The sequence below is a fragment of the Martes martes genome (assembly GCF_963455335.1).
Source record: "Martes martes genome assembly, chromosome: 10".
Lineage (NCBI taxonomy): Eukaryota > Metazoa > Chordata > Mammalia > Carnivora > Mustelidae > Martes > Martes martes.
In genome coordinates, this window is record NC_137898.1 from 50058641 (window position 1) to 50086329 (window position 27689).

The 27689-nt window shown below is 43.9% G+C and overlaps 1 protein-coding gene across 1 annotated transcript in view; it reads left to right on the plus strand.

The window, feature by feature from the left end:
• Positions 1-319: 319 nt before the first annotated feature.
• Positions 320-27689, plus strand: part of IRAG1 (inositol 1,4,5-triphosphate receptor associated 1) — a gene marked incomplete at its 5' end in the record, with an annotated part of 123606 nt that continues 96236 nt past the window's right edge. The window contains 1 exon segment of the mRNA XM_080816891.1: positions 320-386. Coding sequence (XP_080673017.1) covers positions 320-386 — 67 coding nt within the window.

Genomic DNA, 27689 nt, shown 5'->3' on the forward strand with positions numbered 1-27689 from the left:
GCAGTTTCTTTGGTCCCTGTCTGGCCAGGACAGTGCCCAGCAGCACGGGCTGCCCATGGGCACTGCCATCCACTGTGTGGGTGCCCGTGAGAGGCACTCAGGGCAAGCTCCTGACTCACAGGCCCAGCCTGCCCTAAGCTCTGGGGCCGGCCTGGTTAGCTTCCCCTGCCGTCAGCCCCCTGAGTGGGGCCACAGGGGGCTCCCCGAGGAGCTCCAGGCTCCAAGTCCCAGCCCCTCTAGGAGGAGGCGGTGGCCGTGGCTCAGCAGCCAGAGGCTTCTCAGCTCGGAGCTCCAGAGGCAGATGTAACATTGACCTTAAATGGTAAAAGCTCCCCAGAGTGAAGAGAGGCTGGCCAGAGGAGGAAAGGGGAATAACTCAGTTTTAGGTAAGTCATTGCTATATCTAAGAATAACCTGCTCTTCAGCTGGGACGCAAGGGAACCCTTCTCCTCCTTAAAGGTACAGGGTGCTGGGATGGGGGCGCTTGACTTTAACTTTCAGGGGAGTTGGCTTTGTCGGGTGCCATTTCAGCTGAGTATTTTTATTGTTGCTGTCATGATTTTTAAATAAGAAGTGAATCTTGCCAGTCCTAACTTAATTAAACCGTGCTCTGTCTGCTGCTGTTGGAAAGCATGCACAGGCTAGGGTGAAAATGGGGGTTCTGACTGGAGAGCCCACCCCTAGATTTCCCGTAGGCCCCTCTGGGGAATAGAGGTTCCCCAGCTTATGTAAGCCCCCCCGGGCAGGGCTTTCCTCCCACTGCCTGCTACCCCTTTCCCAGCTCGGCTCTGTGCGTACTTGTGTCTCCCTCTGTCCGCCCCCCCAACCCTGTGCCATAGTTCTGTCCACTTAGGACCCTGTGCGGGCCCAGCCCTGGCTCTATCCTTGATCCTGCCCCTGTTTCTGTCCCTGCTCCTCCTGTCCTGTGTTCTGGTAGTAGCCCCTGTTTTCATCTCTGTCTCCATCTCTCTTGCTGCGTCCAGCTTTGCCCCCTGTGCCCCTTCCCTCCTCCATGGAGGGGGTACCTGTGCCCAAACTGTGTCCCTAGCCCCGCTCACCTCCAGGAGCTCAGTGTTAAAGCTGTCCTACAATAAATGGCACTCAGGCTGGCTTTCTCCCAAGGAAAGGCCAGCAGACAGAAGGCAGAGAAGGGCCTAGCTATCTTGCTCCCTCCTGCCCAGGAAATATTTGTGAAAGCCTGGAGATGCTCTGCAGTTCGAGTCAACAGAGTGTAGGGTCTGGGAACCCTGGCCAGTGCTTCTGCCTCCCAGAGCTTGGCAGCTGGTGTACTCTTAACTCTCTCAGACTTCTCTTTGGGGGCTGCTGGGTGGGGGGAGTAAAAAGCAGCCCACAGGCTTGCCCGAGCTGGGTCTCCAGCAGGGGAAAAGAGGAAGCTTCCCGGGACTGTTCTGGCTAGAAGCACTAGGGAGTCAGAGTCTGCTAAGGGCTCCATCATCCCCACCAGGGGCAATGACATGCTGGTGACACAGGTGGAGTTAACTCCCCTGCAACCTCACCCGGTGCTTTTCTGGGGAAGAAATACAGGTTAAATGACTTGCCAAAGGTCAGACCACTAAGGAAGAGCCGTTCTAGGACTCGAACCCAGGTCTGACTCTAACGGCCGAGTTAACATAGCTGTGAGTGAGAGGGTACTCCCACTTCCTGTGATATCTGACCAAATGGACAATACAGTTGTCATTGTCATGTTTGGTTACCCTTGATACAGCGGTGTGTGTGTGTGTCTCTGTCTGTGTCTGTGTTGGAGGTGACTATATTCACATTTAATGCACCTTTCTTTATGTTTCTAGTAAGTGGGACATTCCTGCATACTCTCAAAGGTCATCTGGGAGATATAAAGAGGTGCTAATTGCTCCAGCATGATCAGTGATCCCATAAACATGTTTTCTGGAAGAAGGAAACAAACAAACAAACCATTCTTGATGTGCATCGAACCCTGTTCCAAGCACTTCCCATATAGTAATTCAGCATCCAACACCCTCTAGGGTAGGGATTATTGTTACTGTCCTCATCTTGTAGATGGGGACGTTTTAGCATAGAGATGTCACACAGCTGGTGAGAGGTGACCCCAGGCACCTGTCTCTGGAGGCTCTGTTCCTAACCACCATGCTCTGTTTTTCTCCAGTTGGTGCCACATCTGAGAGCGCAGGGGGGAAGCAACGACTGTCTTCCGATGCTCTGTCTAAGGCTTTCCATGTGGGATTTCTTGTGCACTCCTCAGTAATGTCATGAGGGTGGTATCTTTACCCAGTTTTACAGGGAAGACACTAGGACTAGGGGATGTTACATGACTTGTCCAAGGTCACCCAGCCACCAAATGACAGAGCAGGGAAGTTAGTATCTTGGATGAGGATTATTAATGCCTTCTTATTGGCACTGATTTCCGGGGGGGAACCAGAGGGCTCCTAGCTTCAGGCTGAGGGGTTCTGAGTCTCTGTGAGAGGAAGCTGGATGCCTGGCCTGATGGGCTGAACTACATGTATGGTTCTCAGCTTCTCAAATGGCCCTGCCTCTTTCCCCCAGTCTTGGTAATGAAGGTGGATGGATGCCGCTCACACCTCCAGCAGGAGTGGAGACTGAGCCCTGTGAAGGCAGAGACCTTGTCTCATTCTCCACTGTGTGTCCCACATCCAGAATGATGCTGGGAGGTGCTGAGTGTTCAGGATCAATTCGTTTTCCTTACGAAGGGATGGACATGATGCTCATACAGTGTGCTTGCTGCAGTTAAATGGGGCCCTGGTTTATTGTGTATATACCTGATGATCAGATTCTTTAAGCCTGGCCAATTGGGGTCTCAAGTTAGCTGCCTCCCCCCAACCTTGCCACCTCTTCTGGGAAGCCCCCATGGGGCCACTGGGCTGCCTCTCAGCCGTTCTCTCTATGACTCAGCTGTCATCTGAGGGGTCTTGACCAAGGAGAAGCAGAGACCTAGATGGGTGGTAGAGGAGAGATTTTGCCCCTGCCACTTGGAGAGTTCTTTGAATTAGTGGAAGGGAGATAGAGAAAGAGTTCTTGTGTAGTAAATGTAAAAATTGATAGAAATTGAGTCCTACTTGATGTCCTGCTAGAATGTTATTTCACTTGGGACGCCTGGGTGGCTCAGTTGGTTAAGCGGCTGCCTTTAGCTCAGGTCATGATCCCAGCATCCTGGGATCGAGTCCCACATCGGGTTCCTTGCTCAGCAGGGAGCCTGCTTCTCTGTCTGCCTCTGCCTGCCACTCTGCCTGCCTGTGCTCACTCTGACAAATAAATAAATAAAATCTTAAAAAAAAAAAAAAGAATGTTATTTCACTTAATCCTTGTGATAGTGAGGAGGCCGCTGTTGTGGAAAGAGGTATAGCGGTGTACCCAAGGCCGTCTAGCTAGAAGGTAGTGAGCAGGGATTCCAGCTCAGGCTGTTTGGGTCCAAAGCCAGGACTTCCTGTGTTACATGCCACCCTGCCTCTAGTTCATAACATGTGTCTTGGGGAAGTTATTGGGCGCCACAGTCCAAATGATGGAAAAATCAAGGAAAGGGGGAAAGGAGTATTGTGTTTGCCTTATAGACCCTGGAGGTCAGAGCCTGAGGTTCAGGGGACAGCTCAGGGGCAGCCTCACCGGATGGGATGCAGAGGCAGCAGAAACCTGTGACCTTGGACAAGCCCCGCCTTCTCTGCAAGGGCCTTCTCCAGAGGAGAAGGAAAGGAGGTGACAGCCAGTCAGCCAGAAAACCTCCCTCCCAGTGCACCACAGTTGTAAAAAACAATTTTCAAAGGCTGGGGTTAATCAGTTCTGGTTACTTTCTTCCTAGTACTTTTTAGACGTATAATTTTTATTCAACTTCTTTTCCTGGTAATGAAAGTAATATATGTTCTGTGCTAAAATTTCTTAGAAAATATAGAAATAGATATAAATAAGAAATACAGAAGTAAATATGAAGAAATAAAAAATCCCTCCAGAATCCTATCGCTCAGAGAAAAATACTGGGTTTTGTTTTTTTGTTTTTTAAAGATTTTACCCATTTATTTGAAAGAGAGAGAGCACAAGCAGGGGGAGTGGGAGAAGGAGAAGCAGGCTCCCCACTGAGCAGGGAGCCTGATGCAGGACTTGATCTCTGGACCTCAGGATCATGACCCGAGCTGAAGGCAGATGCTCAACCGACTGAGCCACCCAGGCACCCCAAATATTGGTAATATTATAGTGTATTTCTTTGTTTATCTTTCTCTGTATTTTAAAAAACTAAGATCTTAGTACGTGTGGTTTTGTAGTCTGCTTTAAAATTTTTTTAAAAGGGATGCCTGGGTGGCTCAGTTGGTTGAGCGGCTGCCTTCGGCTCGGGTCATGATCCCAGGGTCCTGGGATTGAGTCCCGCATCGGGCTCCTTGCTCGGCGGGGAGCCTGCTTCTCCCTATGCCTCTGCCTGCCTCTCTGTCTGCCTGTGCTTACTCTCTCTGACAAATAAATAAATAAATAAATAAAATCTTTAAAAAAAAATTTGTTTTTAAAGATTTTATTTATTTATTTGAGAGAGAGAGCACATGCACACAAGCAGGGGTCGGGCTCGGGGAGGGGCAGAGGGAAAGGGAGAAGCAGACTCCCCACTGAGCAGGGAGCCTGACAATGTGGGGCTCAATCCCAGGGCCCTGGAATCATGACCTGAGGTAAAGGCAGATACTTAACTGACTGAGCCACCCAGGTGTCCCTGCTTTAAAAATTTTTAAGACTCGGGGCGCCTGGGTGGCTCAGTGGGTCAAACTTCTGCCTTAGGCTTGGGTCATGATCTCAGGGTCCTGGGATTGAGCCCCGCGTCATGCTCTCTGCTCAGCAGGGAGCCTGCTTCCCCCCACCTCTCTCTCTCTGCCTGCCTCTTGGCCTACTTGTGACCTCTGTCTGTCAAATAAATAAATAAAAATCTTAAAAAAAAAGTTTTTTTTAAGACTTAATTCTTCCAGGGCAGTTTTAGGTTCACAGCAGGAAGGAAGGTACAGAGATTTCCCACATACCCCCTGCTTCACACATGCACAGCCTTCCCCATTAGCAACACCCCCTACTAGAGTGGCTCATTTGTTACAACGGGCAAACCTACACTGACACATCATTATGACCCCAAGTCTACAGTTTACCATTGGTTTCACTGTTGTTGTTCATTCTCTAGGTTTAGGCAAATGTATTAGGACATGTATCCACCATTATGGTATCATGCAGCGTAGTTTCACTGCCCTAAAGATCCCCTGTGCTCCAGCTACGCACCCTTCCTTCCAACCCTAACTCCTAGCAACCACCGATCTTTTTACTTTCTCCATAGTGTGGCCTTTTCCAGAATGTCAGATAGTTGGAATCACACAGTATGTGGCCTTTTCAGATGGGCGTCTTTCACTTAGCAACATGATTTGAGTCTCCTCCATGTCTTTTCATGGCTTGATAACTCATTTCTTTTCAGCAGTGCATAATACCCTGCTGTCTTGATGTACTACAGTTTATTTATCCACCCACTTACTGAGGACATCTTGGTCTGACTTTTTTTTTTTAAACCAGAAATTCTATCATGATCACTTTTCCCTCTCATTAAAAATACTTCAAAACATGATATTTTGATGGTTATATAATACAGAGTAATTTTAGCTGTGCCACGGATCATGGTTCCTCTTGTTGGGCATGTACGAATATGGTTTTCCTTTGGGGACAGTCTCAGGTGCACACACATGATGACTCTTCTGTACATGTATGTAGTTTGGAAACTCAGCCCTCAGAGGCGGTCTTGTGCGGTGGGGCCCACGGTGGGGCTTATTCCGCAAGATGATAGTAAGTGGGGTACTGACTCAGCCCTAAACACACGTACTCACATCACAAGAATGTTATTCCCTTGTCAGTTATTTTTAGTCTTTGCATGAAGAAGAAAGCCTTGATCTGAGGTAGCCTGGGAATGAGGGGGCTTACAGGACTCTCAGCACTAAAACCAGAAGTCTGAGGCCACTCAGGACAAGATGTTCACCCTGGCTTGAACCGAGTGTGTCTTCAACATCTTTCAGACCCAGGCTTGTCTCCCTTCCTGACAAAGTGAGAGCAAGCCTTGGGCCTGGAAACTTTGTCAGGCAATAACCAGTATTTAGTAAGTGTTTTCACTTTACTTTTATAACTCCTCTCTTTGTGATATAAGTGGGACAGAGTTGTCCATTTATGGTAGGGATAGAAAGTTTCCTTTTTGGATAAATGTAAAGACAAGCGTAGCTGACACTTTCTGAGCACTTACTTTGTGCTAGGTGCTGTGATCAGGCCTTACTGGCAGTACCTCATTTCGTCCACATGGCAACCGGCTGAAGTAGTTGCTCTGATCATCCCTGTTATTCAGATTAGGAAACTGAGGCACAGAGAGGGCAAGGCACTTGTCCAGTAACACAAAGCTGGGAAACAGCAGAGTTGGGACTTAACCCTGGTTTTCTAGCTCATTGCTAAGGCAAATTAAAAAATGTTAAATCAACCAACGTTTAGGTGGCACATGGACATGGCAAAAAATGTGACAGTGCTATGCAGGTGACCCAAGTTTAGGAAACACTGGCGTGGAGGAAATTGGGATTCTATGAGCAGCAGCACCAGTGAATGTAAGATGTGGGGGATGAGATCATACACTGCTCAGAGAGGCTGGCATGCAGGGCAGAGGGCATGGCGGCGGCCCTGGAAAGAGACACACAGGACCACATGGGGTGCTGCCACTGACAGGCTAACTGGGAGGATATTTCCAGAAGCCCAAGGCATCAGAAAGAGAGAAAGCCTGAAGACACCCTTATTGTTGCTTATACACGTGTGGTCAAGAGTGCTGGCCCCCAGTCAGGAGGTGTCAACCACATCTACCCTCATTATCATTGTGGGAGATGTCATCTTGAGCTAGAGGCAGCACTGTGTTCTGGTGGGACGTGTGGCCCCTGGAGTGACCGTGTGGCTCCACCATGGGCCATCTCTCCATCTTGGCTGTACCTAATCTCACAGAGCTTCAGTTTCTTCTCCTGTGAGATGGAGATAATGATGGTGATTTACAGGGTCAAATTCCTTAGCCAGAGTCTGTTCTTAGCACCCAATAAACATTAGCTATTATTGTAGCTAGCCTCTGTCTGTCCTCTTTCAGAGATTCCATCAGGGAGATTTCTATATGGGGTGGGGCTTTGCCCATAATTCTGGGTCCTATCCTCACCTCCATTAATGCCCCAAGGACAGTAGCGGACTTATTCTCTAGACGACTGTCATTGGCATCTGGTGGCTTCTCTAAGGAGGCCCAGTGAAAGCACCTTATTCCTTCACTTAAGCTGTAAGTTTTGTGGAGAAGTCAATCTAACATCTCCCTTATGATGGATGAGGCTGGTATTGGAGAATGGGACTTATACTGGCAGGCAAGTAGGCTTTCTTTTTTATTATTATCATTTTTTAAAAAACTTAATTCCAGTTTAACATATAGTGTTGTTTTAATTTCAGGTGTACACCCCACCCATCCTTCTACCTTCCTCCCTTCTTGTAACCACCAGTTTGTCCTCTATAGTTAAGAATCTGTTTCTTGGTTTGTCCCTTTTTTCCTCTTTTTGGTTGTTTTGTTTCTTAAATTCCATATATGAGTAAAATCCTATGATATTTGTCTTTCTCTGAATGACTTATTTCACTTAGCATTATTCTCTCTAGATCCATCCATGTTGTTGTAAATGGTAAGATTTCATTCTCTTTTATTGCGGAGTAATTTTTTTATACGTATGTATATCACATCTTATTTATCAGTTGATGGACACTTGGACTGCTTCTATAATTTGGCTATTATAAATAATGTTAGTATAAACATAGGGGTGCATATATCTCTTCGAATTAGTGTTTTTGTATTCTTTGGGTAAATACCCAGTTGTGGATCATATGGTAATTGTTTTTAATTCCTTGAGGAACCTCCACATGTTCTCCCTCATGCACTCCCACCAACAGTGCATGAGGGTTCCTTTTGTTCCACATCCTCACCAACACTTTCTTCTTGAGTTTTTTATTTTAGGCATTCTGACAGGTGTGAGGTGATGTTTCATTGTGGGTTTGATTTGCATTTCCTTGAGGTTGAACATCTTTTCACATGTCTGTCGGCCATCTCTATGTCTTCTTTGGAGAAATGTTTTTTCATGTCTTCTGCTCATTTTTAAATTGGATTATTTGGGGTTTTCTGGTGTTGGGTTGAATAAGTTCTTTATATATTCTAGATACTAACCCTTCATTGAGTATGTCATTTGCAAATATTTTCTTCCATTCAGTAGGTTGCTTTCCAGTTTTATCAATTGTACTCTTCATTGTGCAGAGAATTTTTATTTTGATGAAGTCCCAATAGTTTCTTTTTGCTTTTGTTTCCCTTGCCTCAGGAGACATATCTAGAAAAAATCTAGCTATGGCCAATGTCAGAAAAATGACTGCCTGTTTTCTCCTCTAGGACTTTTAAGGTTTTGGGTTTCACACTTAGCTCTTTAATCCATTTTGAATTTATTTTCGTGTATGGTGTTAGAAAGTGGTTCAATTTCATTCTTTCTTTTTTAAATTTGATTTCGTTAACATATACTGTATTATTAACTTCAGGGATAGAATTTAGTGATTCATTAGTTGCATATAATACCCAGTGCTCATTACATCAAGTGCCCTCCTTAATGCCCATCACACAGTTACCTCATTCCCCTACCCATCTCCCCTCCAGCAACCCTGTTTGTTTCCTAGAGTTAAGAGTCTCTTATGGTTTGTCTCCCTCTCTGTTTTTATCTTATTTTTTTTCTTCCCTTCCCCTATGTTCATCTGTTTTGTTTCTGAATTTCCACATATGAGTGAAATTATATGGTATTTGTCTTTCTCTGGCTTATTTCGCTTAGCATAATACCCTCTAGTTCCATCCATGTTGTTGCAAATTGCAAGATTTCATTCTTTTAGATGGCTGAATAATATTCCATTTGCATGTGGCTGTCCAGTTTTCTCAACACCATTTGTTGAAGAGATTATCTTTTTCCCATTGCATATTTTTACTTTCTTTGTCAAAGATTAATTGACAAAGTTGAGGTTAAGCCAATTTACCCCATCCCTACGGAGTGCCCTCTAGTGGGGGCAGGTCCCGCTTAAATCATAGAGCAAGGAGGAGCAAGTAGGATGTGTTTTCCCTGCAAGCAGCACATTCCCAAGAGAAAGGGAAGAGGAAAGGGCTGAGCTAGTCAGGATGACTCTTGTCAGAACTCACTATCAGATATCCATTTTCCTGGCAGGTGGAAGTCGGGGGGAAGCCAGGAGTCTTACACTCTTGCGGCTCTTTCCACGTGAATGAAACAATCGTGTAGGAGAAGCATTATGCCCCTAATGGGACCACAGTGAGGGCCTAGCCCAAGCTCTGTTGCAAAGCTGGTCTCTCAGGTGATGTACATTTGGCAGATGTGTCACACCCTCGTAACAGGTAGGGAGGTTTCAGGTTACAGGGGCTGCCATGTAGTCCCAAGAGGGTGGGCACCCCAGCTCCTCCTTTTTCCCGAGGGATGGAAAGGATGGAACCCCATCCTTTCTCTTCACAAGTTGCCCAGTGGGCACCTGTTTGAAGAACAGTCTTTCTGGGGACAAGAGAAGCATCCAACCAGAATTGTGTGGTGTGAATTTGGTTTCATGCAAGTTCCATTTAGGCAGCTCCAGTCAGACAGCAAATGACCTCCTAATCACCCCTTCCTCTGGGATACTTTATATAGATAGACAATGAAAGGAGGGGTTCAGAACTACCATTGTTTGATCATGTTATTCATGCCAGGCATTTTATATATACTATCTTGTTAAGCTCAGACCATAGCCATCTAAGGAAGATGTTTGTGAGCAACCAATTCAGGCCACTTATTCAAGACAACTAAGAGTAACTAGTAAGTAAACAAAGGGGAGTCAAATTAAAAAACCATCAAACCCCTAGGGGTGCCTGGGTGGCTCAGTGGGTTAAAGCCTCTGCCTTCGGCTCAGGTCATGATCCCAGGGTCCTGGGATCGAGCCCCGCATTGGGCTCTCTGCTCAGCAGGGAGCCTGCTTCCCCTCCTTCTCTCTCTGCCTGCCTCTCTGCCTGCTTGTGATCTCTGTCTGTCAAATAAATAAATAAAAATCTTTAAAAAATAAAAATTTAAAAAAAAACCATCAAACCCCTAATCCACAGCAACTTCCATCTGTTTGGCTCACGCACCCAGGCCACAGGGCAGAGTGAGAATGTTCAGCTCCTGTCCGTGCTTCTATAGTTGGAGCCCAGGTGGTCCTGGCACTGCTGCTTGGAGCAGAGGCTTTGAGCTTTGGGGCAAGAGTCTGGCAACCTACTCTATTTGGGCTTCTCTGCTTTGTGTCTCTCTTTTGTCTTCTTTCAGTATGTGACAATCCTGATCAGGTCTCATAACCTTGTCTATGGGCAGACCCCTTCTTCTAGTAGGAAAATACAAGTCTAGAATCTCTATTGCAAGAAATGCCATGTACTACACTCTCCAACTCACCAAGACTTGTGCCCTAAAAGATCACAAATCCTGCCATGGTCAACCCATCTGCATCAGAGGCAGTGTGAGGTAGTGGTTGGGACCTCAGCTTCTCAAGCCAAATGACCTGAATTCAAGTCGCAGCCTTGCCACTTACTGCCTGACCTTGGGCAAATGATCTAGCTTTTTCTCCTTTCTTTCCTGATGTATAAAATAGGGCTGACGATAACCACAATATATCTTGCTCAAAGACTTGTTATGAAGATGAAATGGATTGGTGTATTTAAATAAGGCCTGTGTATAAGTACTTAATGAATAATAACTATTATTCAAGCCCAGGTTAACATCAAGCTCATGAAACTCCTCTATTTTGTGGCCCCAGATGATTGGGTTTTCCAAAGGGCTGTCCTGTCATGATATTTTCAATCTGTTTGGGGCTTGGGTCCTTGGTAGAAAGAATATAATGTCTTCCTGGGATTCTTACCTAAGACATCTTTCTTGTTCCCCAGCTGAAGTCAAAGTGGTTCCTAATGTAGGTTGAGAGGTGATGGTGATGAGGCTAAGTATGGTCAGGAGGAACCTGTGTCTGGATGCCAAGAGGACCCCCTAAGGAGCATCATCTTGGAGATGTTCCAAGGTCCTAAGCCTGGTCAGTGGCCTGGAGTTGATTGTTCACATGGATATGATAATCAAACTCATAAGAGACTGAAGTATATAATTCTGAATGTGTGTGTACTAATGTATGGTGAGAGACAACACTTTCCAGTGGCCAAAAAAACAAAAAACAAACAAACAAACAAACAAAAAAACAACCAACCAACCCTGGAAGATGAAGATTATGCTCAGAAGGTAGAAAATTCTGAGGGGTGTTTGACCCAGGCTATAGTCTGGTCTGCTAACCATTTCTGCCTACAACAGAAGAGATTTCCCCAGAGCACGGGGTCCTGGAAGCCTTAGATAAGCATTTCTCTCTGGAGTCCCCTTTTATTTTGTAGAAAGATGGGGTTTGCTGGAAGGTAGTTCAGAGAATCAAAGGAAAAAGTAGACAGCTAGGCCTCAGAAAGATAATCGCCAGGGTAGTGCTGAGGGACCTAATAGCAGGAACTTGCCAACTGTTTTTCTAGAGCAAAGGTTTTCTCTAGGACAAAGGTTTTTTTGATGGTTCATATCATCAATTTAAAAAATTATTTTAGCATGTACTTCCAATTTATGTGCATTGTTTTACTTTAAATCATATTCATGAGCTACATTAGTATGCCAGTTATTTTGTAAAACATATAAAACAGAAAATTTTAAGGATGAACAAAGATGAAATTATATACAAAAAAACATGCTTTGTTTTTTTAAACAGTGCCACCAGCTTTCCTTAAAAGAGTATTCCTTAGTGAGAGAGCTCATGTTTTAAAATCTCAGCACTTTGGATAACCGCTGGCTTTAATGACTATTATGATAAATGAGATACTGTAAAAATCAGTCTTCCCGCAAGGAACCAAATCCGACTCAATCGGCTCAAGAGACTTTAACAGAAGGACTATTTACAAATGATGGCATCTAGGCACCCCAAAACAAGCAACAGCAGGAGGCCAACACCTGCCCCAGCTGGGAGGGGCACAAGAAAAAAATAGTGAGACCAGAATCCAGTGACATGGGGCACTAGGGAAGAAGTCCCCTCCAGAATGAGCTGTAGTTAAGGACAGATACAGCCATGCCAGAGATGTAATGCTGAAGCAAGAAGGAACAGAGAAGAAAATGCCCCAACTGCTCTCTCCTCCTACCTCCTGCTGGCCTGTTGACCAATCTCAGGTAGCATGCCTGAAAGCCCAAGTGGTACATCCTGTAGGTGTCATCTGGGAGCACGTGGTACCGAATGGATTGGGGGTGGGGAAGGCAGGAACAGAGGGAGGTTGGGAAGAGGATAACCAGCTCAGATTGCTGATGGAGAAGAAGGGCATCTTTACTTATGGAATTGAAAGTAAAATTGTAAGCAAAACTTTTAGTTTGATTCACCAGTTTCCAAAAACTTCGAGAGTTGCTTTTGGTATTAGTAGTATTGGTAATATCTTCATTCCACATTTTTTTGCGGGAGCCTTTTAAACCACTTGCCCATTCTATGATGGTTGGTTTGGTTAAACCTAGATAAATATATTTCACTAATCCATTTACTTGGGCACATACCAATTGCATCATACTTCACTGAAAGCAAATGAATACATGAGGGTGTTATTATGTCAGTCCCTTAGCATTGTAGAGTTTCTCCTGTTCCTTCAGGACATCTTACAAACTAGATGTGACAGTGATCTTTCAACATAGGGACTGAATGAAGGCACCATTGTCAATCTGCTTATTTAATACTAAGAAATTAGAAATTAGTGACAGGTACCAGTTGTCTTCCCATTCCACAGAATTATCTTGCACATTCCCTGGGCACTCATACTCAGAGTAGAGTACAGATGTGGCCATGGAAAACCATCCCTGTATACAGGGGTCCCTCCTAGAGAAGAGGAAATTGCCAAAAGCAAAAGTCTTTCCACAGGATGTCATCACCTGCCAACTCATAATTGTCATCCTGTCCTGCCATTTGGAGATTCTAGTCAAGCCTCCTTTTTGAAAAATTTTTTTAAAGATTTTATTTATTTAATTTATTTAAACCTGGGCAGTTTAGTTGGTTAAGCATCTGAGTTTTGATTTTGGCTCAGGTCATGATCTCAGCTTCTGGGATGGAGCCCCATGTGGGGCTCTGTTCTCAGCACACAGTTTGCATAAGAGATTCCCTCTCCCTCTGCCCCTCCCACTGCTTGTGTGTGCCTCCTCTCTCTTAAACAAACAAACAAACAAACAAATAAATAAAATCTTTTAAAAATTATTTATTTATTGGAGAGAGAGACAGAGCATGAGCAGGGGGGAGGAGGCAGAGGGAGGGGGAGGAGTAGAAACAGGGCCTTGGGGGCACCTGGGTGGCTCAGTGGGTTGGGGCCGCTGCCTTCAGCTCTGGTCAAGATCCCAGGGTCCTGGGATCAAGCTCCACATCGCATCAGGCTCTCTGCTCAGCGGGGAGCCTGCTTTCTCCTCTCTCTCTCTCTCTCTCTCTGCCTGCCTCTCTGCCTACTTGTGATCTCTGTCTGTCAAATAAATAAATAAAATCTTAAAAAAAAAAAAAGAAACAGGGCCTTGATCACAGGACCCTAAGATCATGACCTGAGTCCAAGGCAGACGTTTAACCACCAAGGCGGCCCCCAGTCAAGGCTTTAAACCCTTCAGCCATATTTACAGACAATTTCTTGGGTTACTTCCATTTATAACTAATCATATCCCTTGCATGTGGTTTTTTCACATGGTTGTATTGGAAGGCAGCCTTATTTCCCCATGTACAGACAATTCTGACAGGTCTGGGGTTCACAGGGCTGTACACTGATAAAGGCAGACAGTTCTCTGGTCAGCTGGACCCAGCAGAGAAATTGGGGTATGGGGATGGACATCAAGGATATGGGAAATTAGACCCAGAAACACTTGGCAAGGTGTCCCTGTCTCATGACTCCTACAGTCCGTGCGTAAGACACAGAAGTTGCTTTCCAACACACAAAGAAAGCAAGCTTGCCTTTTTAGAGTCCTAAAGGGGAAGATCCCACTTGCTGAAATTTCTAGGGGGCTCGTTTTGCTTGACAATAACAAGAGTGATAATAATGTACTTATCAGTTACTGTAACAGCTATCATATGTTGAGCACCAGCCAGGTACTGTGTTAAGTGCTTTATATACATTCTCTTATATTTTTGTAGCACCCTGTGATAAGGTAATAATATTATCTCCATTTTGATGAGAAAACTAAAGCTTTCTGAGGTTCATTAGTTAACTCAGGATTTCAGTGGAAAGTGGCAAGGTCAAGGTTCAGTTGCCTTGGTGCAAAGTGCATGCAGCCCAAAGACAGATGGAATCTCACACTCGGAGCTCTCAGGCCAGGAGGAGGTAGAAGCTATACCAGTAAGACCTTTAAAAAGGTTAGGGGGTGCCTGCGTGGCTCAGTGGTTAAGCCTCTGCCTTCAGCTCAGGTCATGATCTCAGGGTCCTGGGATCGAGCCCTGCATTGGGCTCTTGGCTCTGCAGGGAGCCCGCTTCCCCCACCCCCTGCCTGTGTCTCTGCCCACTTATGATCTCTGTCTGTCAAATACATAAATAAAATCTTTTTTAAAAATTTTAAAAATTAAAAGGTTAGGTCGTCATGGATTTATAGAGCAGGATTAAGGGAAGCTAGAACCTTGCAAGTTTATAGCAGCTTCTTGATGGTTACTGAGTGAGTGAATGAATGAACAAACACTCCTAGGTTTGAAGACAAAGAATGTTTTCCAATATCCATCCCTGGTGCTGAAATGAAGACAACACATAATGAAGGTGTGCCAGGTTCTAGGCTTGGCTCTGCTTCCAACTCATTTTGTGCCCTTGAGCAAATCACCTCTGCCTTCTGAGGCCTTGGTTTCCTCATCTGTGAGCCATTCATTCTCCACGCCCCAGTGATTTACCTCCATAGTTGTATGACTGAGGCTGTATTGGAGCATTGATTGTGTTAGTTGCTACATCTGTGACAAGGAGGACTGCAGGTTTGTGAGAAGAGTCAGCTATTACTGTCTGTTTTCTAAAAGCCCATGCAGTGCCTTTGTGGGTAGTCAGAACTGGCGTCAGTCCAGAGTAAAATGGAAGGCTGTATATATAAGAAAACATTTACTGCTGAAGGGAATGCTTATTCATTCTCTTTCTTATTAACAAGGCACTTGACTCATGCTTTGGACATTTGCTGTTCAGATCAGAGATGTGTTGTGTTTGCTGCTAACAAAAGCAGGCTCTGGAGCCTGGTTCCTCTTCCCTTACACTGCAGGGTCAGCAGCTCTAATCCCTTCGGCTCTGGGAACAGTTGGGTGTGTACTATGGAATGGAGTTGGAGGCAAAAAGATTGGAAGTCCCTTGGAAGAGATGTGGGTCACCAGAATTTGAGGACCTCCAGGAAGCACTGGGTACCCCTTCAGAGCTCCCTAAGTGGAGGAGATCTTGGGAACTTGAGGAGACCCCCTAAAATGATTTGAGCAGCTAGCTACCCTCTGCAGAGCATGTTCTCAGACTGTATCTCAGGAGATCCTCCCAGAGGACCACACAGCCACATTACCTGTGTAGCCTCACATGGATTATTGGGATTTCATAATTTTATGCATTGTATATCGCCCTGCCCCTATCACCTTACTTTTCAGAGCACAGTCTAGGGACCAACAGTGCCAGCATCACCTGGGAGCTTGTTAGCAATGCAGACCCCTGAGTGTTGCCTCAGACTTACTGAGACAGAATCTTCAGCTTAACAAGACCCCTAGGTGATTCATGTGCAGATCACAGTCTGAAACATGCCACCTGCTGCACTGTCCGTGGTACTACTGGGAGTATCTGAATCACAGGTCACATTGTTACTTCAGATTACAGCAAGAAGTTTCATGACAGAAAATCCCATCTGGAAGACATACCTGACATTTAATCATTAAATGGCTATATAAATGCCAAGAATTCCTGGACAGTTCTGTCTGCCAAAGCCCCCTTCCTCTTACCCACCTGATGGTTCCCACTTTCCTTCCCCCCCAAATTGGAGAAATGACACTTAGGGAGGGGGAACATTTGTTTCTGAGTTGGTTCTTTTAGCTCTCCTATGAAACACGTGACTTCCAGAGACATCTCAATAGGGGGAAGAGAAGAATGCAGGAGGAACCACTCTCCATGCCTCAACCCAGAGGTGACACATAGTCTCTTGGCCAGAGCTAGTGGTAGGGCCCCCAGTCAACTGCGAGAGAGGCTGGCAATGCAGAGGAACACAGGAACACTCAGAGACTGCTAACCATCTCTGCCAGAGGATGAGGATTAGTCAGGCAGCTAACAGCAGAGCCTGAGGCCTCCCGAGGTGAGAAATTAAAATACTATAATGTGGGCAACCACAGACTCTGAGCTTGCAGAATCCTAGAAAAGCTGGGAGAATCAACCCAGAGGCAAACAGGTCTTACTTCTCCAAAAGGAGAAGGGTGCACGGTTGGGCAACAGAGGAGTACAGCTTTGTCAGCCAGGGCAATCCAGAGGTTCTTGGCAACCACACACCCACCTATATATTCCTCACGGCATTTCCTGTTATAAGTTTTTTTAAAAGGATTTTATTTATTTATTTGACAGACAGAGATCACACGTAGGCAGAGAGGGGGCAGGGGAAGCAGGCTCCCTGCTGAGCAGAGAACCTGATGCGGGACTCAATCCCAGGACCCTGAGATCATGACCTGAGTCGAAGGCAGAGGCTTAACCCACTGAGCCACCCAGGTGCCCCTGTTATAGAATTTCTTGCTACAAGATGGAGGTGGGCATCTCAACTTGCATTAGACTTAACTCAGGAGGATGGACATTCAAAGACACTGAGATTTGGGGTCTGTTGCAGCAGCTAATGTTAATTAACCTTTTTTAAAAAAGTTTTTATTTATTTACTTGAGAGAGGGAGGACATAGTGGGAGAGGGAGAAGCAGACTCCCTGCTAAGCAGGGAGTCCAGTGCCAGGATCAATAAAACCCTGGGATCACGACCTGAGCTGGAGGCAGACACTTAACTTACTGAGTCACCCAGACATCCCTACTATTAATTATCCTAATTCACTACCCAAGCACCCTTGTCATAGGCACTCTCTCCCATTTCCTCAAAAGGGGAACACTCTTACCCCCTGTCACTGGTACTATCTTATCCCTGCTACTTTGCTCTCCAGCCCCTCTGCCTGCCTTAGTGTTCTAGCCACACCCTTTTCTGTGCCATGTCCTTGGACTAGAGCCTTACTATAGGGAAGGAAACTGTGTTATATGTTATAGGGAAGAACACTTGAGATCCCACTGGAAAATGAGTAAGTTGTATATAGAATCTGGGTCTTCTGAATCTTACGTGCCTGACTGCAAGGGATTAAAAATGAAGTAGGAGGAGGTCTTTGCGGCCATCAAGTTCAGGAAAGTTTACTCCTAGGGACCTACAGTTGGCTTTTATGGGGCTTCATGCCACCTTGGCTAAGAGGTTTTATAAACTGAGAGGCTGGTGTTGGCTGGATGTGGGGAGTGTCAGGCGCAGACTGCTGCTCCTGAGGGAACGTGAGGAATCCCTTTCTGCGAGGCTTGTGAAGGATTCAAAGTGCCAGCTAACATTTAGTGAGCACTGACTATGTGTCAAACCCTGCTCTAAGAAGTTTACATGTATTATATAATGTACATGATTATCACCATCTGTATTTTACAGTTGGGGAACTGAGGCATGGACAGCTGAAGTAATTTGCCCAAGGTCACCCAGTTACTATGTGGCAGGGCTGGGATATGATCCCAGGCAGCACGGCTCCAGAGCCCATGTGCAAAAGTGCTCTGTTTCTCACCTCTGTGTCCCACGGGTCCTAGAGGGTCTGGGGACATCTTTGACTAGCGCTTTGATGAAAACACTTCGAGCTACTCCTTGAAAAAACATTCATGGTCAAATATTCATTTCCCAAGTTTGGGAAACATTCTATACTATCTCCTCCTTTTGCAGGTTTGTCCTGCATATTTGCTTCCTACAGGCTGAGAAGCCCGCGGTACAGAAACCTCTCTGTCCCCAAATGCACTGAAACTCAGAAACCTTTATTCTCACAGCTACTAACAAAATCACCCAGAACAAGGGTTGCAGAGAACACACTTTGGAAAAAGCTAGCTTGGGGCATCCTTGCTTGAGTGCACATGAGGTTGGTCATGTGGCATCTATAAAGCCCTCACTGCTTGTAGAACTGTCAGTGAAGGTTCTAAGTGAGCCAGGTCAGCCCCAAAAGCTTCTCCCTGGGGGCGTGGGGGTCAGACAGTGGCCAGAGTAGGTACAGCATGGACTCTGCTGGTTTCCAGTTCCACTTGGACATAGGACACTAGGATGGGAGGCTTCCAAGGAGCAGGTGGGGTCATTGTGCTTCTTTTTTCTGTTCCCAAAAGGTCAAGGACTCTCCAGTCCAAGAGATGGCCTTCTTCTGAGAAGGAAAAGGAAATGCTCTCGGGTTGAACAAAAAAATAGGGGAGGAAATTTTGAGAACTGAGGTTAAACTTATGGGACATGCTCAGATTTAGCTTCATATCAACATCAAAAGGGAGCATTAACTCAGGATTCCAAAAGGTTCCTGAAGACCTAGAAAAGGCAAAAGTTGATCTTCTGTGTACAGGCTAATATTTAAATATAATGAAAAAACTGTTTTCCTTATACATTAAGTGCCAACTGGCGCAGAGTGGCAGAAGTCTGTGCCAGCTTTGACTGGCCACCTAGCAAAGGAGCATTTCTGAATGATGGTGGATCTGAGAATTAATTTCAGAAGGTGGTTATTTCTTACAAAGACCTTGGACAGAGAGGCTAATTGAGAGAGGCATCTGGGGTTGTATGGAAAGGGCACTGGCAGGGAGTCAGTCTCAGCCTTGTCAGCCTCCTCCACTGAAAAGCAGACACAGTAGAATCTACTAGGTAGCATTGTTGTGAGGAAAAAACTAAATAGCAAATCTGAAATAGTTAGACAATAGAAAACTCCAAGTAGTGAGAGGTTAATATAAAAGACTAGGAATGCCCTTTAAGGATTGCCATCAGGAGACAACAATCAAGATGAAATAGCTCCCTTCTAAAAAGCCGATGGACACTTCCAAGATGAAGTCAGCCAAGCAGATCCAGGATGTTGATGAGAGCTGGAGATGGCAAGTGTAGGAGGCTTCCTGGTAAGCACAGAGTTCCCATATGACCCAGCCACTCCACTTCTAGGTATATACAAGAAAACTGAAAACAGATGTTCACACAAAAACTTGTACATGAATGTTCATGGTAGCACCGTTCACAATGGTCAAAAGGTAGAAACAAGCCAAATGTCCATCAACTGATGAATACATGAATAAAATGAGATCTATCCTTGCAATGGAATATTATTCAGTCATAAGAAGGAGTGAAGCACTGATACATGCTATAACATGAATGAATCTCGAAAACATTATGCTATGTGAAAGGAGTCAGTTACAAAAGACCACATATTGCATGCTTCCATTTATATGAAATGTCCAGAGCAAGCAAATCCATGGAGACAAAAGGCAAACTAATGATTTTCAGGGCTGGGAGGAAAGGGAAATGGGAAACAACTGCTTGATGGATATGAAGTTTCCTTTTGGGGTGAAGAAAAAGTTCTGGATCTAGATAATGGTAATAAGTGTAAAACATTGTGAATGTACTTAATGCCACTGAATTGCACACTTTAAAATGGATAAAATTGTAAATTTTACGTTACTTATATTTTACCACAATTTTAAAAAAGGTTTCCTGCTGAAGAGAAAACTCGATTCAAATGTTAGGATAGTCTCTCCTAGAGTGGAGTTGAAGGGAGGGTGGGGGATTCAGAATTTGTGAGCAGGGAGCTAGGGTCTTGTGTCAATCCTATGGCAGTCCCATGTGTGAGGGCTCCAGAATCAAATACAACATGCTCCCTGCTCTCAAAGTGTATATACATTATTCTTATGTAAGGACAGACTGACAGGTACTATATATAACAAGGGAATACATTCAGCTGAGTGAGATCTTTATTCTGCCGTGACCATCTGTGAAGTCTTCTTGGAAGAGAAGATGGTTGAGTAGGTGGGATTTTGGTAGGTAGGTAAGAAGTGGAAGGTCTTCTGGGGAAAGGCACAGAGTGAGAGAGTACAGAAGCCCTGCGGCGCAGGGAACTGGGTTGATGTCAATCAGGCACAGTACGTGCAGAGCCATGGGAGATGGTCATGAGAGATAAGCTCAAGAGGAATTAAGGTTGCTAAAAAAGTAGATCTTAAAGTTCTCATTGCAAGAAAAATTTTTTGTAACTATGTATGTTCACGGATATTAAATAGAGTGAAGATCTTTTTGCAATATGTACAAATACTGAATCGTTATGTTGCACACCTGAATCTAATGTAATGTTGTATGTCAATTATACCTCACTTAAAAAAGAGAAAACAGAAGAGGATTTGGGGTCAGACTGTGGAGGGCTTTGAAGGTAGAGTCGAGGAAGCCAGGACTTGCTCTCCAGGTTGTGGTGAGTCAAGGAGTCCTCTAAGCGGAGCAGTAATATGACGAAGCCCGTGCTGAGAATGATCAGTGTAGCAAAGATGGACTGAAGGAAAAGAGACTGAGGATGGGGGGATGAGCTGTGGCAAAATCTCTGTAAGGCCCAAGAAAGGCTCCTCCAGACCAATGGCAGTGCAAAGAGGAAAGGGTGAACCAAATCCAGTGAGCTTTGCATTAGCCAAGATTCTTGTCTGCATGGAACAGAAATTTATTCAAATTAGATTAGACAATAACCAGAATTTTCTGGGTTACATAACTGACAAGTCTAGCCCGGGTTCAGATGTAGCTGGATGCATGTAGCTCATCCCCTCTACCTCCCAACTGTCCTTGGTATTGGATCTCTTCTCAGGTGGCCTGTGCCTCATGGTGACAACCTGAAACTTGCAGTCCCCAACTTACATCCTATCCTCTCAGAAACCCAGGCAGCAAGAACTCCCCCAGTCGTTCCGACAAGTTACTGAGATGAATTTATCGCTCAGTCTGGGTCGTATGCCCATTCCTCGATCACCAGGGCCACGGGGGATTCTGAGGGGACAGCTCTGTGTTACAGTCCCACTCCCACAGTGGGGTCAACCATCCCCACCCCAAGCACAGAGAAGATGAAGATGCCGCTGTTACCAGAAGAAGGGGGACCAGGGTACAAAGTAGGCAAAAACTGCAGATGCTCCCCCAAAGCACTAACTCTGTGCCAACTCATTTACACATCTCATTTCTCCCGTCAACCATCCTGAGGTAGAAACAGTTATCTCCATTTTACAGGGAGGAAAATGAGGCATAGACTATCTTGTTCTCCCTTCTCACCCTATGAATAATTTTCTGCTCTGTGCTGCATGGGAATCTCTTAGAGAGGCCAAAAGTCAGCACAAGGGTCACAGCTAAGAAAATGAGAACGTGATCTATAAGCTGAGAGACACTCAAACTGCATTTCGGTCTGAAAGTGCAGTGGTGATAGATCCTGACCTTTTAATTGTTAGGAGATTGGAGGTCAGTCTCGATGAAGTGAGGGAGATGTTCATGCCCTGCATCTCTCTTGTCCCATGGGCAAGGATCTGGGAATCAGGGTTGATCAGGGTGGGAGGCTGGTGTGTGTGTTTGTGTCTGGCTCTCCAGACGTGGAGTATAACCTGGTGGTCATACAGAAGCACTTATTGCAGACATTGTGCACAAAACAGAGTCACTTTTCCTGTTGAGCTGAGATTTCCTCCCATGCTGTCAGCATGTCATACTTAGAGCAGTAGAGGAGCAACAAGACAGGGAAAATGGGCAACACATGATGCCTTTATTGGGCCAGGTCTGGATGGGATGGAAGCAGAGTAGAACAGAATGTGTTTTGGGAACTTTCCAGCTGAAAGCCCAGAGGAGTAGGGCTGGTGTGCTTGTAATAGATCACATTCTTCTCTATTTCCAAAGCCAGTCCTTCTGATGAAGGGGAAAGAGTAGGAGGAATCTCCAAACGGAGGGATGAATCCTTTCCTTGAGCCTCATTTTATAGAGACTTCAGAGTGAGAATAAAATATGCCATTCCCATTTGTGCCCATCATTGTAAAATGCAACATATTTTTATGAAATGTCTTTACTAGCAGAATTTGAAATGCCTCAGGTGAGAAATGGTACACCTTGCGAAACTGATCTGACTTTTGGGAGTGTTGCATGTGTTGAGTGTGGTGTGGTGTGAGTGCATGTACTCGTATGTGCACATGTGCCTGCACGCAACCTGTGTACTTCCAGAGCATCTTGAACTACAGCACCTCAGCTCTCATTATCCATTGCCTGATGGCTGCTGTGCTTCTAGTTGCTGAGCTCAGTGCCTTGGTCTGCCTGGTTTACTCTTGAATACAGAGCTTGGCTTTGCGGGTCCTCAGGAAATTTTTGCTAAATGGAAGAATGGATGACTGATCTGCCCATGCATTTGGGTGAGTTTCTTTCTCTTTGAGCATAGTCTTGCCTCTGTGTCTCTATGTGTCTGTCTCTCTGAGTTCACGTCCCTTGTACCTTCATCTCTATCTTTTAGTCTTTTTGCTTTGCCCTCCTTCATTTCTCTCCACATAATCCCATCCTAGAAACATATACCCAGACTCCACCTTTTTTCCCCAACGTGTTTTCTTAAATTATATACACTTAGGAATTTTAGAGATGGAAGGAAACTTAGAAATCAGGTAGCTGAATTTTCACATTTTCTGTTTGACGAAACTAAGTCCAGACAGATCACCATGTAGTAAGAACCAAAGGTAGTTTCTATGTTGTTGTTGTTGAAGAAGTTTTATTTTTAACAGATTATTAAGCTATGGTTCACATGCCCTGCAATTCACCCACTTAAAATGTATGATTCAATGGTTTTTAGCACATTCAGAGAATTGTGCAGCCATCACCACTATTTCATTCCAGAAAATTTTCATTACCCAAAAAGAAACCCTACACTTATGAATAGTCACTTTCCATTTCTCCCATTCTTCCAGCCCTAAGCAACCACTAATCTACTTTCTGTCTCTACAGATTTCTCTATTCTTGACATTTCATATAAAGGCAATCATGAAATCATAGAACATATGATCTTTTGTGACTGACTTTTCACTTAGCGTAAAGTTTTCAAGGTTTATCCGTATTTTAGCATGTATCAGTACTTCATTCCTTTTTGTGGCTGAGTAATATTCCACCATATTATTCCACCACATTTTATTCATCTGTTAATTACCTGGACATTTCATTTGTTCTCACTTTTTGGCTATTGTGAATAATGCTGCTGAACATTGTGTTCATGTTTTTGTGTGAACAAACGTTTTAATTTCTCTTGGGTAAATACATAGAAGTGGAATTGGTGGGTCATATTGCAAATCTATGTTTAACATGTTGAGGAATTGCCACTGTGTTTCCCAAAGTAGCTGTATAATTTTACGTTTCCATCAGCAATGCATAAGGGCCTCAAATTTTCCACATCCTTACCAATATTTGTTCTTCTCTGTTTTTTGCATTTTAATGGATGTGAAATGGTATCTTGTTGTTTTGATTTGTATTTCTCTGAAGGCTAATGATATTGAGGATCTTTTTGTATGTTTATTGGGCATTTGTATATCTTCTTTGGAGAAATGCCTATTTGATTCTTTTGGCCATTTTAAAAGTATTTGTCTTTTTATTATTGATTTGTAAGTATTCTTTATATATTCTGAATACAAGTCTCTGATTAGCTATATCATTCGCACATATTTTATTATAGTCTATGGGTTGTATTTTCACTTCTCAGTGGTATTATTTACGGTGCAAAAGTTTTTAATTTTGGTGAAATCCAATTTATTTTTTCTTTTGGTGCCTGTATTTTTGGTATTATGTCTAAGAAAGTATTGCTTAACACAAGGACACAAAGATTTACTCCTATGTTTTCATCTAAAAGCTTTACAGTTTTGCCTTTTCCATTTAGGCATTTGATCCATTTTGAGTTAATTTTTATATATGGTATAAGGAAGGGATCCAATTTTACTCTCTTGATGTGGATATCCAGTTGTTCCAGAACTATTTGTTGAAGACTATTCTTTCCCCATTGAATTATCTTGGCACCCTTACTGAAATCAATGACTATAAATATGGAAGGATTTATTTATGGACTCTTGATTCTCTTCCATTAATATGTATGTGTATCCTTGTATAATATCTAGTGTCGTACTGTCTTACTGTAATTTTATATATTAAGTTTTTAAATTGAGAGATGTAAATTATCTATTTTTCCCCTTCCTTTTTCAAGATTGTTTTGGTTATTCTTGGTCCCTTGCATTTCCATATGAAATTGGGGATCTATTTGCCAGTTTTTGCAAGAAAAAAAAAAGGCAGCTAGGATTTTAATAGGGGATTATGTTGAATCAGTAAATCAATTTGGGGGATATTTCTGCCTTAACAATCTTAAGTCTTCTGATCCTGGGGTGTCTGGGTGGTGCAGTTGGTTAAGCATCTGACTCATGGTTTCAGTCCAGGTCATGATCTCAGGGTTATGGGATCAAGCCCCATGTGAGGGTCCACGCTCAGCTTGGAGTTTGCTTGAGATTCTCTCTTCCCCTCCTACTTCCCCTACCCTCTTTTAAAATAGATAAATGAATTTTTTTTAAAAAAAGAAGTCTTCTGATCCATGAACATGGGATGGTGTTCCATCTTTTGAGGTCTTCTTTAATTTCCTTCAACAATGTTTTGGTTTTTTTTCATAGTATTCATTTTTAATTTCTTTTGTTGAATGTATTCCTAAGTATGTTAAGCTTTTGATGCTAGTATTATGTTCTCTTAATTTCATTTTAAAGTGTTCATTGCTAGTGTATAGAAATATAGTTGATTTTTGTATATCAATCCGTATTCTGCAAACTTGTTGAACTCATTTATTAGCACAAATAGATTTTTAGTGGATTCCATAGGATTTTATACACACAAGTTTATGCCATCTGCAAGTAATAGTAGTTTTACTTCTTCAAAACTAGAATTTTGGAGCCCTAGTCCAGAGCATCTTTATTTCTTTAGAGAGTCCTGCAAGGAGCTTTGTGGTTGTCTTAAAAAATGCTAAAGCAGTTATTCCTGCAAATTCATTGATCCCAATTCCTAAGATTAAGTGTTTGAAAGAGATTTGAATTCAAACCTACAGCTAAGAAATTCTATTAATAGCTGCATTAGTTTGGTAGGGATCCCATAACCAAATACCATAGACTGGGTGCCTTAACCAACACAAATAATTTTTCTCACAGTTCTGGAGATGTCCAGGATCAAGGTGTTGGCAGATTTGATTTCTCCTGTGGTCTCTCTCCTTGGGTTGCAGATGGCCACCTTCTTTCTGTGTCAGTGCATGGTCTTTCCTCTGTGTGGGCACATTCCTGGTGTCTCTCTGTGTGTCCAAATTTTCTCTTCTTATAAGAATGCCAGTAAGATTGGATCAGGGCTCACCCTAAGAGCGTCATTTTAACTTCACTTGATCTTAGCCAAAAGGCTGAGAAGCGATCAGCTTCATTTTAAATTAGTCACCTCTTTTAGGACCTATCTCTAGATATAGTCACATTCTGAGGTACTGGGGAGTAGGGCTTCAATATATGAACTTTGGGACACAGTTCACCCCCAAAAAATAGCCTTATGAATGTTCCCCTGAGAGATCTGATCTCTGGTTAGTTGCAACTAGGGAAGCCAGCATTTGTTTAAATAACCCATTCACATGACCACTAAATGACATTGGCTTGCAGCCAGAATTAAAAGGCATTGCCTATAGTCCCTGAGATAAAAGATCCTCATGTGTAGTTTTGCATGTTCCTTGAGCTCAGTTAGTCAATCTTCTCTACAGCCACATCAAGGAAGGTCAATAACCAGCCATCAGACACAGAACACACAGCACCTCCATTTATACTGACTACTTAAAAAAAAAAAACAACAACAACAGGGGCACCTGGGTGGTTCAGTCAGTTAAGCATCTGCCTTCACTTCAGGTCATGATTCCAGAGTCCTGGGATTGAGCCCCAAGTCGGGCTTAGGAGTCTGCTTGTCCCTCTCCCTCTGCCCCTCCCCCATTTGTGCTCTCCTTTTCTATCTCTCTCAAATAAATACTTAAAATCTTAAAAAAAAAAAAAAAAAGCAAAAGTAATTCAAAGTTGTGCTGTGTGAATGAACAGTATGGTGATGGACTTGTGTGAGGAGTCCTTCTGTGAAGTAAAATTTGAAGTTCTTAAATGGAAAGACTCCTGTGAAGTGAACTTTAAACTTCTTAAAATGTTCACTCTAATTTTATTCTCTTTTGAGTGAAGGGTCCATTTTGGAAGCTCAAGATGTAAGTATTCTTTGCTCTGTACTTCTTAGAGTAGCCAAAAGCAAGATGCTACTGATCTCAATTATATCAGTAGGAACTGAAAATCAAGATTACCCTCCAGATCATCTGAGTTAAGGCATCATCCCACCTTGGCTGGTGCGCTTAACTCCCTCTTTCCTTTGCACAGTTTATGCTCCCTTTTTCAGTCTTATTTTTAACACTCTTGCCCTTTGAGTGTTTTTATTGACATCTGGCCACAAACCCTTTTAGGAAGAAGGCAGTTATAAATCACCTACAGAGAAATCAATAAAAACCAGTTCAATCCACAGTAATACTGATTTGCCCCCAGATAACCAGGATCCTGCAGGCTCAGCAGTTATACTCATGGGGGTAGGGTGAAGGATAAGGGGGCATATATTCTGAGAGAGGCAATGAGCTGCCAGCTCCCAGAGGCTCAAGGAAGGGATGGACTTGGCTTCTATCCACGCACTTCTCATCCGCCTCAGGGGAGAGCTCTGTGTTTCCATTTCATCCAGCTCAGATTTTTCCAACTACATCAGTGGCATTTTCTTATCTCCTGAGGATCTGCTTCAGAGCTAAAGTATCTTCTTCGAACCTCAAGAAAGGGCAGTAGGAATGAATTGTTGTATTTTCAGGGGATGGGGGAAGTTGGGAGAGTGTGTTACTGTAACACAGAGGCATGGAAGAAGAAAGAAGCTCCATCAAGCTGTCTGTTGTCAGCCCACTGCTTTTCATCATTACGAGTTGGGGAGGCCACCCCTCCTGCCAGAACTCCAGGGAGTCAAAAGTCTGAGAGTCATTGTACAGAAGCTGAAAGCTAGGTCCAGAGACCGGCATGACTGGCCCAAGGTCACAGAGTAGTTTCATAACCAGCTTACAAAGAAATGGCCCCACTGCTTTGAAATCCTAGTTCTCTTCCAAGAGGAGCTGTGCTCAGAAAATGAAAATTCATGGGGAGTCAAAACAAAAAAAAAAAAAAAAAGTAAATCTACATAGAAAAGATATCCATCAGTTCATTTATTAAAAATGAGTACATCAAATTGCCCACTATAAGGACCATGAGGGTCATCAGACCAATTGGACCAACCCAATTATGCCCTCTTGGAAAATGGGACTATACTAAAACCTTCAGAAGAGAATTTCCTAAAAGGTGGTTTCCTCTCCTCTCCATCAGTGAAAATATTCCAACAGCAAGGCTCAGGGTGCTGGGGTCAGGTGATAGGAGCCAGTGAAACTGTTTATGGTACGCTGAGTGCAGGGCCTCCTTGAACCAGGAACTCAGAACCAGGGCTGCAGTGAAAATCTCACATCCCATGAAAGCCTGACTTTACT